This window comes from Neodiprion virginianus, chromosome 5 (genome assembly GCF_021901495.1).
Source record: "Neodiprion virginianus isolate iyNeoVirg1 chromosome 5, iyNeoVirg1.1, whole genome shotgun sequence".
NCBI classification, from domain to species: Eukaryota; Metazoa; Arthropoda; class Insecta; order Hymenoptera; family Diprionidae; genus Neodiprion; species Neodiprion virginianus.
Genome location: NC_060881.1, coordinates 21,483,064 through 21,496,166, shown reverse-complemented (window position 1 = coordinate 21,496,166; position 13,103 = coordinate 21,483,064). Strand labels below are relative to the sequence as shown.

General features: G+C 41.8%; 1 protein-coding gene across 2 annotated transcripts; it reads left to right on the top strand.

Moving 5' to 3' along the window:
* The first annotated feature begins 3,377 nt into the window (after nt 1–3,377).
* LOC124306329 (chitin deacetylase 1) lies at nt 3,378–9,495 on the top strand. Of its 2 annotated transcripts, none has more exons than XM_046766900.1 (6): nt 3,378–3,535; nt 4,341–4,467; nt 5,540–5,652; nt 7,393–7,542; nt 7,857–8,776; nt 8,878–9,495. In XM_046766900.1, the coding sequence occupies exons 1-6, from the start codon at nt 3,487–3,489 to the stop codon at nt 9,109–9,111; spliced, it is 1,593 nt and encodes a 530-aa protein (XP_046622856.1). In that variant the 5' UTR covers nt 3,378–3,486; the 3' UTR covers nt 9,112–9,495. The 2 variants fall into 2 exon arrangements, with proteins under 2 accessions (XP_046622856.1, XP_046622855.1); XM_046766899.1 differs by lacking the exon at nt 5,540–5,652 and adding an exon at nt 5,355–5,485.
* Nucleotides 9,496–13,103: the final 3,608 nt, after the last annotated feature.

Below are 13,103 nucleotides of genomic sequence, written 5' to 3'. Positions count from 1 at the left end.
TTTATTATAATATTTTGCGCTACTCACTTTGGTTTATTTTCATTTTCGTTTTCTTTCCATTTATTCTTTCATTTTTATTGTAACGTAATTACAATTAAGTTTAATATGGTTATAACATGCGAAACGATATTTCGAAAAAAAAATCCTCGGATTTCTCAATATCGACGAATCAGCATGACAACGATACTAAATTTTTGGATACCTAGAAGCCTGGTGAAGAGTTAGCGGAAAAGATAATCGGTGGAAACTCAGGAAATTGATGCGAGAGAATAAATGCTCGTCGGATGTAACGTAGGTGGCATATGATTGCTGGGAAGAAAACTTGGGTCCAAGCGAGCTTGTAGGAATTTTTGTAAACTGTGTCCAATCGACAGTGACAGCGGTACTTTCACTAGTTAAATCAGTATGAGCAGCACCATCCAATCCAGCGAATTATATGTACACTCATGTATGAAATGTATAAGCCAGGTATAATCAGACAAACGTCATTTCCTTTACAATAAAGAAAATAAAATAACATTGTAAAACTAGCCAGTGCACATTCGGGATGCAGCAAACACATTTTTTCTTAATCACTTTTTTACACCTGTTTAGAAATTCGTAGATAGGTGAGTGTGTCGAAAAAAAACCAGTCGGAATAATTACTAGTGTCCATAATTGTTACCATCAATGTAGCCGCCGATTATTTCAATTCATGCAAATAAAATCATAACAGAAGGCTCGATGTGGGTGATGATGCATTCTGCAGTTCACAAGGTGATCGAGTTCTTGCCACTCCAACCCTCGACGGCTCAGACGATCTGATAATAGAAATTTGAGCACTCGGAGGCGTAAGTTGTGGAATTTTCACATCTTGGTAGGCATGTTTAAAGCTCAAGGTCCCTCAGCGATAAAATAGCCCATAATCCATGAATAATAAATTGGAATCCGATTTGCTGGTTCTTTTTAAAAAACATTTTCCCTACCGGGCATATAATTCTCTTTATTTTATACAGGTATATAAAATAAAATGGAATCATAAATTTGCAAGAAAAAAAGGCACAGAATTCAAACAACATTCTTGGATGGATTAATCCATGTCTTTCACAAGTCGGTAGAGAGGTAAATTGTCGATAGATTTTCAACCTTGAATGATTGAGTTCCTGGATGACTTAATGTGTTTTTACAGTAGTGACTCTTCGATAATCAATCATTAATGTATGTACACTACTTGTAGTCGATCAACTGGGCTTCAGCACAATTGGGTAGTTGGGACCCAACCTAGGTCGAAGGAATAAATAGGATGAACTCAATGCTCTGAAACTGGGTCAAACTGCGATTTTCACAGTCGTTTGTATGGGTCAAAATATATTTATCGATTAATAAAACTCCAATCACGTAGACGAGACAATGTCCGGCCAGCCGGCCACTATGACAAACGTAGTTTTCACCTTGAACTAGCCCGGGTCAATGCCCCCTCCCCCCTGCAGTCCGTGTCCCAGAGGTGTTCGTAAACCCTGCACGTCGAAGTGCAGCTCGCAGTGCTTACAAAGAGATTAAGCTAACAGAAGTGCCCATCATCTGCCGTATGTTGGCAACTGTATGAAATGGCCGAAGATCTGACTGTGAGAAGAGGAAGAGGAACAAAAATACAACGACACAGCCAAAAATTGCAACACACGCAACTTTCCAAAAACTGGTCAACGACGTGTGGTATTTAATATTCGCCAGCAGCGAGCGAATGTTTCAATTACGTAGATACGCAGCTGCTGAAAAATGAAAAAGAAAATGCGTGGCACACAACTTGTTTTCGTGGTTCTGTGGCATTTCGAGTAAGTGACGAAAGCGTGGATCAGCTGTGACCAAGTGAAGACGAAAGCACTATCGACATATCGCACCGAATTCATCTCTTTCGCTTTCGCCCGCTCGACAAGGATCCGCATTATGGATACGTTCGATTAACTGCCCACGAAGATATGAGATGTACGGGCAGCTCACTACTGGAAATGCTAAACGCTGTACGCGGAGAGGCCGGTGTTTGAGGAGTGGCCGCGTTCTTCTCAGAAAAGCCAACTAAATGAGATATATGATTGTTAGTTGGTGTACGTGGTGTATACATTATAATGTATTTTCGTAGCCAAGGAGACAAACGGCCTCTGCGTCATGAACCGGAGCGTCGAATCAACATGCAAACTGGTTTCACCCTCGTCGAGAAGGACCCACTCGACTATTGGTCGAGTGCTGCGGTAAAAGTCCGATCGAAATATGGCGGAAAAGATTGAGGATCCTCGGTGACGAAAGATCGTCTGCAATGTCACGATAAAAGCGCAACTACATCCCTACGCGATCAAGAGAAAGAATAACTGAATTTAATTAATACAAAGGAAGTTACGAAGTAGCTTTTTACCAATTGGCAGTCGCTGCATTACTATATAACGTATTTTTGTGTGTCTGCATGTATGTGCGTATATCGAATGCGATAAACACAACGATTATGAAAACTTTCCTCTCTATTGAAATAGGTGCGTGGAGTTACATGCCATGGAGCGGTAAAGGCGTCGTCATTATTATATTGCGAGATATTAATAAAAAGTCCTGAGAATTGTTCCTGCAGGTAGACCGTTATGTTTATAATGTGGCGTGCGATGATGCCATGTATCGCGTGAAACGATCGTCGATATAACGAAACGTGATTGTGTACTTTGTTCTTTTGCTGTTTATAACCACTAATCGCACTCTCTTCGCTTCTTTCCAGTTCTCCGCTATTCTTAAGCTCACCTCTGTACAAGCTGTTCTTACACTACGAGCAAATGCGACTGGCGCAATGTGTACCTGGGCAATTTTTTATCTCCCTTGGTACCGTGCCGGGTGTTGTGCAACACATTTGCTGGTTGTTGGTTTATTGGTTGGTTTGTTGGTTGGCCAAAAACGCGAGAAAAATAAATAGAATTCTTCACCTATTGCGCAACATTCACGGCATGCTTCTCAGAAGTTCACATTATTATACCAGTGTACGAATTATAGCTGTTTTTTGCATGCTCCTTGAACAGCCTCATGTTTTCGATCGTCATCGTGAACTATCCTCAGATCCATTCTCCCCATAAGCATTTGCATATTCAACCGCATGAGCAATATGAAAATTATGCAATAAAGAAAGAAGGAAGAAAAAGAGACCCATACACATTTTTTCCTCGTGTTTTTATATGTTTGTTTAAAAATAAATGGCTGACGGTAAGAAGAACAATTACTGAAGTTCTTTTTTGCCCTGTCTTAGCAGGTTTCATCGCGACTTCAGATGGTTCCCGTTCCGAAGGTACCATGCACACGAATATCTTAGAGAATATTCGTTTACCAAGTAGCGCAAGATGGTCACAACTATCCTCCAGGTGGCAGCATGTTGCAGGAAGGTGAAAGTCATCGATGTCGAAGGTAGGAGACCTGGAGCTCATATAGAGGGGCGAGAGGGCGCGGCTTGTCCAGACGCTTTCGGTACCGCCGACGACTACCATGTCGCCGAAGATACGATTACTACTGGGAGCCTTGTGTCTCTTTGCCGGTAAGTTGCGATCACATCAACTACACGCATCACTATGTCATAAACCGACGTACGAATTGTTTTAACCTGTCATTGCCCGTGGCTCCGAGCTTCTGTCCCACTTCTTGTAGTTAACACTACCTTTATTATCGTTGAGTCCGTTCTTTTATACGGCGCTAATAATAGTGAATCACTTCACTGATGTCATTCTTGTACCTATCATTGAAAAATTGCTATCTCCCGAGGGTGAAAAGCCTTTTTTACACTTGTCGTGAGTGAATTCTGAGCTTTTGAGGGGGTTCCTTTTCACTTTTAATGACTACCGATGGTCTGAACAGTACTTGATGTTCTCGATGTGATAACTGTACTCGACGATTTTGAAATTGCAAATCGGTTAAACTGATGGTAAGATCAATGAGAATCATGGAAAATATAGCGAGAGTCGAAGAGGAGTTCAGGTGCAAAATAAAGTTTTAACGTGATGGTTAGAAACAGTAGGCGGTTAGTAATCTGGCAAATCTCGATCGGATTCGTTACGAGATTCTTCGAGTCGAGAACTGTTTGGCCTCATTCGACTTCTCCTACTCTCGGCGAATTTGGTATTAATCGTAAGATCTGGACCCAGTTCGGGGAACCACTGTCGCTTTCCCTCGGTTGCCCTGACATTTCCAAGACTTTCTATTTCTACGGGAGTTCAGTGAACCCCTCGGGCGGTGCAACTTGTGAACAGAGACACTCTAGTTGGCACACGCTAACCCATAATTCCACTGCTCCCACATATCCGTGCGCAAATGAAACCCCATACAATTTTCCTTTCTCTTTTCAGTTTCGGCGAGGGCACAAGACGATGAGGGTGAAAATGGCGAGCCCGATCCAGAAGAACTTTGCCAGGACAGGCCTGGAGACGAATACTTCCGTCTCAAAATCGACGGCGACTGCCGTGACGTCGTAAGGTAAAAACAACTTGATTCTCTACACTTCTAACGTTTCTGTCTCTCTAATTTTTTCTACAGCAGTGTATGTTCTTCTTGTTTTATACTTATTTCTGTTTTCTGCATCCTTGTCAAACTCAATTCGGGAGTAATTCCACTAACTCTTCATCTCGAGTATTGAATTTCTGTATTTCATTCACGGAACAATGACCCCTCCTGCCGAGTTCGTTTCCCATCGCGAGTGTATACCTGATATTAGCGATTCCTTCCACGCAAAAGGAAACCCGCCGCATTTATTCAGAGCCTTGTTAGGTATATCCCAAGGTAACAATAGAATGCCGTTGGTTTCGCGCCAGTCAGCCATCACCAAGGCCTAAGTCTGACCACATACAACCCGACACCTAATGCACGTTTGAATATACTTCGACGTAATTAAACGATCGACACTTTTACTGGTTGGCGGTTTGATCGTAACGGTAAAAGTTCGATGCCATGTTCACAACCTTTTACAGCCATGGTATTAAAAGTGTGCGTGTTTCGAACGAGGTGCTGATTTATGGTCGAAGCATGCAAGAACTGCACGAGACGACGCGCAAGGCGATTTTAGTCCCGTTCAAGGCAATCTAGTTTCAACAAAGCAGCAGCTCGGGTCTTTTGCTCCCCTGAGTGCCAAACTTTTTGTAGTGTTTCTTTTACCGCGCATTCTTTTAATTCTGATTCTTATTTTCTCGTGTCTTTCGAGCAACCGTCGTGAGTCAAGGTCTCGTACCGTTCTCCCTGATTTCAATCCAGTGATTCGAAAACGGCTTACTCACACACCTTTCCTGACTGTCTCTTTTGTCTCTGGCCATCTTTGGGTGAAATGAATAGACTCTTTGATGTCATTATCTAAATCGTAAAACGTCTAGGTGCGACAAAGCCAGTGAAATCGGGGTGACCAGACTAGCCCTAGTAAAGTGTCCAACCGGTCTGGCATTCGACATCGAGAGGCAGACCTGCGACTGGAAACAGAACGTCAAGAACTGCGATCAGATCGAGAGTAAGCTTCTTTTAATACTACCTATCAATCTGAAGTTCCCTTTTCCACCTCCAGGTGCACAAAGTCTGGCCTGAAGCCGATCACCTGCCCAAGCGGACTGGCCTTTGACCTGGAAAAACAAACCTGCGACTGGAAGGGCAAGGTCACCAACTGTGACAAGCTCGAGAGTAAGTGACGACCGGGGTTGAACTTGAGGCCCTCCTCTCGACGCCGTCACACATTCAATTTTCGTTGGAAAGTCGGCCGGATTTTTCATCCGCCATTTAACATTTCGTTTCGTCTCTTACTTTCAATTACTGATAGTGACGGAGAGGAGGGCCGAGGTCATCGTAGACTCGCGCCGTAGCACGCACATCGACGACTAACGTCATTATTATACACGCAATGCACCACCATATATATGTATTTGCAAATATCTATAAACGCATAAATATTCAATCGCTGGTTTGGAACATTGTGGAATACGCAAAAAATAGTTTTAAACCAGCGAACGACGACAGAAAAAGTCGAAGAAGATTGTTTTTTTTTTCTTTTTGAAAACACATCTTTCTCTCTTTATACTGTCTTTACTTACATTCATTCATTTTTGGTTTTCTCTCTTCTCGAGTAAATTATACATATTTTCACCACTCATCCTTGTATCGTGACTAACAATTATTGACAAAAACCGCTTTTCTTGATGCTTATATTATATATTATATCTCACTTTCTAGTGTATAGTATTATAGTATATAACCACCACCACCAACCACTACACTATTGCACTTACTTACCAATCGATCAGTCAATTTTATCTATGATTAATCGATCACTGTATACTGACATATATCACAATCATGATGATGATGGTGATGCACTGACAACCAATTACCTATTAACAAACGCTTCGGATATACAAAACAGAAAAAATAAATATATGCATATAGAACATATCTTTCTACATAGCTATATTTTTTTTCACTTCTCTCTAAACCGACCGACCTGGATGTTCACGCGCTAGTTACGATCTAAACTGTGCTAATCTGTGTGTTCATTCCAAATGTCTATGTGTGCATATTCCACCTGGAGGTACATCCGTTTCTCTGACACGATTCTTGATGGCTCTTGCTTTTTGAAAATCACCGAGCTGTTCAATCGGCAAACCAGGCTCTCTCTCTCTCTCTCTCTTTCTACCCCTTTCTCTCCTACTCTCTCTCTCTCTCTCTCTCTGTCCGTGTTTCTCTTTTTTTTTTTTACTATTACCACGACTCGTCATAGATGTGTTTAATAAGCTTTTTTCGTGTCACGTTCTTATTTCTGTCCAGCTTTTTGTGTTATACATGTATGTGTGTTTGTCTATCAATTTTCTGCAGTTACGATTCATCAAGTCTGATTCAATCTATATTCTTTTTTCACTCTTTCTTCTCTCGGAATACTTGTAATTTATATGTGCAGCGCTGATCTATGTTCACTCTGTGTTATACGTCTCTATTTTCACTCAAGCATAATTATTGATCTTTTTTTACGAAGTAAATCGCTGTTATATGCAATATGCGGTTAATTACGTGTGCGTCGGTCGTGAGCCAACGAATGAATTCCCCCGGGTCACAGCTTGTCGTCGGGTCACCTACGTGTTTAATTGTAATGATAATTGTGATCCAGAATGAGGAACCAAAGAAAAAATTGGTCGTTTGGTCCCCTCCATTCACTTCCCAGTATGCACAATGTTATATTATATCACAATAATTGTACATAATATTCACCTTTATATAAACTGTATTATATATATGATACAACAACATACTTTATACCCACATTTAATATTCACATACAAAAAGGGTCTTGGAACACACAAAAATTATCCTCAGTGTCTTAAATACCCGGGTTATATTGCGTGATTCACGGTATCATGATTGAATCCTTTACAGAACCCCGTAAGATTCTTCCAATTCTGAAAACCGACGTACCAGTTTGCCCTGAGGGCAAATTATCATGCGGTAACGGTGACTGCGTCGAGAAGGAATTTTTCTGCGATGGAAAACCTGACTGCAAGGACGAATCCGATGAAAATGCTTGCAGTGAGTAAAGTTTTTCTGCCATGGTTTACCACACTGCCTAAGAACAATATGGTGCATGCACCGATGTTTGGGGCCTGAATTTTGATTTACAGTTTACCTTGCCCAAAATATGGTAGTCTTGACCATTTTTACTTATTCTGACCTCCAATGAATTGTCCTGAACAATTTTCGACATAGTTTTCTTCCACTGCATTTCGAACATCAATCTCCGGAGTTTCAATTCAAGTATTCAAGGTTGTGTTGTAGTTACGGGAGCGAATCAAGGCGCATCTTCGCGATCACAAAACTTAATCCTTCTTTCCCCTTTGCCGCAGCGGTCGAAACGGACCCGAATCGGGCCCCAGATTGCGACCCCACGCAGTGCGTGTTGCCGGACTGTTACTGTTCGGCGGATGGAACGCGGATTCCGGGAAATATCGACATCCAGCAGGTGCCACAGATGATCACGCTGACGTTTAACGGTGCAGTCAACGTCGACAACATCGACCTGTACGACGACGTCTTCAACGGTCGTCTGAATCCGAACGGCTGCCAGATTAGAGGAACCTTCTTCGTCTCCCACAAGTACACAAACTACTCGGCGGTCCAGGATCTGCACAGACGTGGCCACGAGATCGGCGTCTTTTCCCTGACGCACAAGGACGACCCACAGTATTGGACTCAGGGATCCTATGACGACTGGCTGGCCGAGATGGCCGGAGCCCGTCTGATCATTGAGAGATTCGCGAACATCAGCGACGGTTCGATAATCGGTATGCGAGCCCCATACCTCCGCGTCGGCGGCAACAAGCAGTTCGAAATGATGGCCGACCAATTCTTCGTCTACGACGCCTCGATCACCGCCTCACTCGGCCGCGTGCCGATCTGGCCTTACACTCTGTACTTCAGGATGCCCCACAAGTGCAACGGTAACGGCGGCAACTGTCCGTCCAGGTCACATCCAGTCTGGGAAATGGTGATGAACGAACTCGACCGCAGGGACGATCCGACCTTCGACGAGTCTCTGCCGGGTTGCCATCTAGTCGACTCTTGCTCCAACATTCAGTCCGGCGACCAGTTCGCTAGGCTCCTTAGGCACAACTTCAACCGACACTACAATACCAACAGAGCTCCACTCAGTCTTAACTTCCACGCCTCGTGGCTGAAGAGCAAGAAAGAGTACAAGGAGGAACTGATCAAGTTCATCGACGAGATGCTTGCCAGGAATGACGTATACTTCGTTACGATGGTCCAGGTGAGTTTGCGGTCCCTCTTCTTCTTCCACTTCAATTGAAACGATTTGTAAACACTTGAGCACTGGCTTATTATTCCTGTTGTCTGATTTTCTGAATCTAGGTCATCAAATGGATCCAGACACCAACGGAACTGTCTAACCTTCGCGATTTCCAAAACTGGAAGGAGACTTGCGATGAGAAGGGTCAGCCCTACTGTTCTTTGCCAAACGCATGTCCCTTGACGACGAGGGAGTTGCCTGGTGAAACACTGCGACTGATAACGTGCATGGAATGCCCGAACAATTACCCCTGGCTGCTGGACCCAACTGGTGACGGTTTCAGCGTCAAGAAGTAATTTTAATATAAAGAAAAAAAGGAAACACAAGTGCCCGCACCAAACAAATTAGAACTTAGGAAACAACCCCGTTCAGCGTGTCGTTCTGCGTCGTTTCGCTGGAACGGAATGAGAGAAAGGGACAGGCTAAAATCCACCTTCTCTTCAATTCCGGTCCAGCAACATATGCGGACGTCACACGAGCACCGTTCTCGCCGCAGCGCCAGGGGTAAAAGTTATTTAAAAAACTATCAAGAGAAAAAAGAAAGAAAAACGCTGCTGCCTCTACTCGGCGCCAAGTGAGCACAAACAAAACTACCTAGAGAGACTTTATATGTATATATGATATTGATATAAAAAAAAAATAAACAACAAAAAAAAAACTCCTCCGAGGGGCGATTCCCCGACAATAATTGAATGATTGACAATGCTGTGATTTTCCTTACATTAGAAAAAAAAAAAAACGATTTCAAACGGAAAAACAATATATTTTTACTATTATTATTATTACTATTACTATATGTAAATCAGCATTGTCAATAAGTTACTGTCACGGATCGCGCCATTCTTATTGCCTAGCTATTAAGTGTCGACCATGACGACAACTGGTAAAAAATTGAATCGAATAAACGAAGCAGAAGAAACAACATTACGGACTTAGAAATAATTATAAAGGTGTTCCAACATAATAATAATCTTAATAATAATAATAGTAATAATAATAGTAGCAGTAAAAGGTTATAGACGTATTATTATTATTGTTATCATCATCATTATTATTATATTGAAGAATCAAAAACAACACCGAGCAGTACGTTTTTTCCATTTTATATCCTTTTCCGCACGCGATTTTCATAAATAAGTTATAGGTTAGATCAGTTTGGGTTGAATAAATTTACGCGTCGTTATTTCGCCAAGCTGTTATGCCTTACAGTTCTTCCCCCCAATCTGAAGCCTTGAAATTCGAACGTGGCCGCTCTCTGCATGATAAAGTCTGTATGTGCGTTATTGAATTATTACTGTTGTTATGATTATTATTAAGATGGTAAGTGAAATACCAAGAAATGTCAGTCGTGACCCGAGGGTACCTTTCGTTCTCAAATGTTTGCGACAATCTATCATTTTACCAATTATATACCAGCCGACGCGTTGATGGCTGAAACTTTGTAACGTGAGATTTTTTAGCGTTACTTTTTCCTCACCCGCCTTTTTTAGTCGGTAGGTACGCTGTGCAGGTTTCCTTCTATTCTCCGGGTTTTTTTATTTCAAGGTTATGTCTGCCCACGAGATAGTGCAATGTTCAGATATTAGCAAACTTCAATTCGCTAAGAAACCGGTGATTTCACTTTCTATTTACTTTCCTCAAGCCCTGCGGGTGGACACTTATAATACATAGACTACCGCGCAAGAATGTTCATACTTACTAATTTCTCCTTTGCTCGCGCCACGTTTGACCTTATAATCGTGTATGCGTAACTCATATTTTAGTATATCTACTCGGTCTTAGACGTGTAAATTCTCTAAGTGGATAGACCCTGCGATGTAATTACATACTGCGAAGAAATTTAACGATGGAAAGTTTCAGGATGGAGACGCGGCTTCCGTATAGTCTCAGATGTGTTCACTTTTTACACATACATACACCTCGAAATTTTATACTGTTTTTAATACAAAGAATGCCACGTTGGCGGGGTAAGAATTAAAACCACGACTGGAAAGCCTTGAACGCACGTTTTGATCAGTCATAGAAAGATCAAGAGTGAAAAAAAAAGCATAAAAATTCCAAAGAAAAATGTGGAAATAAACAATGATGATAAAAAAATACTGCCGAATAACGACTGAGTCGCAGGTTCTGAATTATGCATGAACATTGAATTAATGTATATTTAATGAACATATGTGTATACGTATGAATACAGGATTAACTCTAAATACACAGCATGCGAATGCTCGTAGACACACTCAAGTACCGGCGCAACCTGACATTTATAGATTGAAGAAGCGACAAAAACACCCGGATAATACAGAATAATATATTATTCCAAAGTGAAATATAGACAGATATTAGTATGTACCAGGATAATTGGTACCAAATCAAATTTGAATTATGGCAGACCGTTTTTATTGAGTCTGTATGAGCTCTTTTTTTTTAATTCCATTTTGTCTTCTATCTGCGGCAAATGCAGCAAAAAGTGCGTAGGACCAACAGCAGAGAAACAACGATAGAAAGAGCACCAGCTGAAAAATGTCGAAAACACAGGAACTCGTTTTTAGGCTGTAACTTCTGATCCATTGATCGCTGCATATTGGGACTGCGCTCAATCGATTTCTCTCGGAAAAGTACGTCGATATAGTGCGCCAAAGAATTTATTCGAGCACTTTTGAGAATGGCGAAAATTTTCGCCAAAAATACAAAGGGGTTAGCCTTACTTATTTTTTGGGCAAAAAATTTTTGGTCTCAGATTCGATTTGTATGACCCTTTTCTGACTGATTGGACCACCGGGAACTCAGAAAACTCAGCAAAAAGTGCGTAGGACCAACAGCAGAGAAACAACGATGGAAAGAGCACCACCTGAAAAATGTCGAAAACACAGGAACTCGTTTTTAGGCTGTAACTTCTGATCCGTTGATCGCTGCGTATTGGGACTGCGCTTAATCTATTTCTCTTGCGAAAGTACGTCGATATAGTGTGCCACAGAATTTATTCGAGCACTTTTAAGAATGGCCAAAATTTTCGCCAAAAATACAAAGGGGTTAGCCTAGCTTATTTTTTGGGCAAAAAATTTTCGGTCTCAGAATCGCTTCAAATGACCCTTTTCTGACTCATCGGACCGCTAGGAACTCAGAAAAGTCAGCAAAAAGTGCGTAGGACCAACAGCGGAGAAACAACGATGGAAAGAGCACCAGCTGAAAAATGTCGAGAACACAGAAACTCGTTTTTAGGCTGTAACTTCTGATCCATTGATCGCTGCGTATTGGGACTGCGCTCAATCGATTTCTCTCGGAAAAGTACGTCGATATAGTGCGCCAAAGAATTTATTCGAGCACTTTTGAGAATGGCGAAAATTTTCGCCAAAAATACAAAGGGGTTAGCCTTACTTATTTTTTGGGCAAAAAATTTTTGGTCTCAGATTCGATTTGTATGACCCTTTTCTGACTGATTGGACCACCGGGAACTCAGAAAACTCAGCAAAAAGTGCGTAGGACCAACAGCAGAGAAACAACGATGGAAAGAGCACCACCTGGAAAATATCGGAAACACAGGAACTCGTTTTTAGGCTGTAACTTCTGATTCATTGATCGCTGCGTATTGGGACTGCGCTCAATCGATTTCTCTCGGAAAAGTTCGTCGATATAGTGCGCCAAAGAATTTATTCGAGCACTTTTGAGAATGGCGAAAATTTTCGCCAAAAATACAAAGGGGTTAGCCTTACTTGTTTTTTGGGCAAAAAATTTTTGGTTTCAGATTCGATTTGTATGACCCTTTTCTGACTGATTGGACCACCGGGAACTCAGAAAACTCAGCAAAAAGTGCGTAGGACCAACAGCAGAGAAACAACGATGGAAAGAGCACCACCTGGAAAATATCGGAAACACAGGAACTCGTTTTTAGGCTGTAACTTCTGATCCGTTGATCGCTGCGTATTGGGACTGCGCTCAATCGATTTCTCTCGGAAAAGTACGTCGATATAGTGCGCCAAAGAATTTATTCGAGCACTTTTGAGAATGGCGAAAATTTTCGCCAAAAATACAAAGGGGTTAGCCTTACTTATTTTTTGGGCAAAAAATTTTTGGTCTCAGATTCGATTTGTATGACCCTTTTCTGACTGATTGGACCACCGGGAACTCAGAAAACTCAGCAAAAAGTGCGTAGGACCAACAGCAGAGAAACAACGATGGAAAGAGCACCACCTGGAAAATATCGGAAACACAGGAACTCGTTTTTAGGCTGTAACTTCTGATCCATTGATCGCTGCGTATTGGGACTGCGCTCAATCGATTTCTCTCGGAA

Bases quoted from the DNA above. Each gene is read 5' to 3' on its own strand.
- LOC124306329 (XM_046766899.1), top strand. From the start codon at position 3,487: ATGTCGCCGAAGATACGATTACTACTGGGAGCCTTGTGTCTCTTTGCC. The intron at 3,536-4,340 runs GTAAGTTGCGAT...TTCTCTTTTCAG, and splicing joins AGCCTTGTGTCTCTTTGCCG to TTTCGGCGAGGGCACAAGAC. The intron at 7,543-7,856 runs GTGAGTAAAGTT...CCTTTGCCGCAG, and splicing joins ATCCGATGAAAATGCTTGCA to CGGTCGAAACGGACCCGAAT.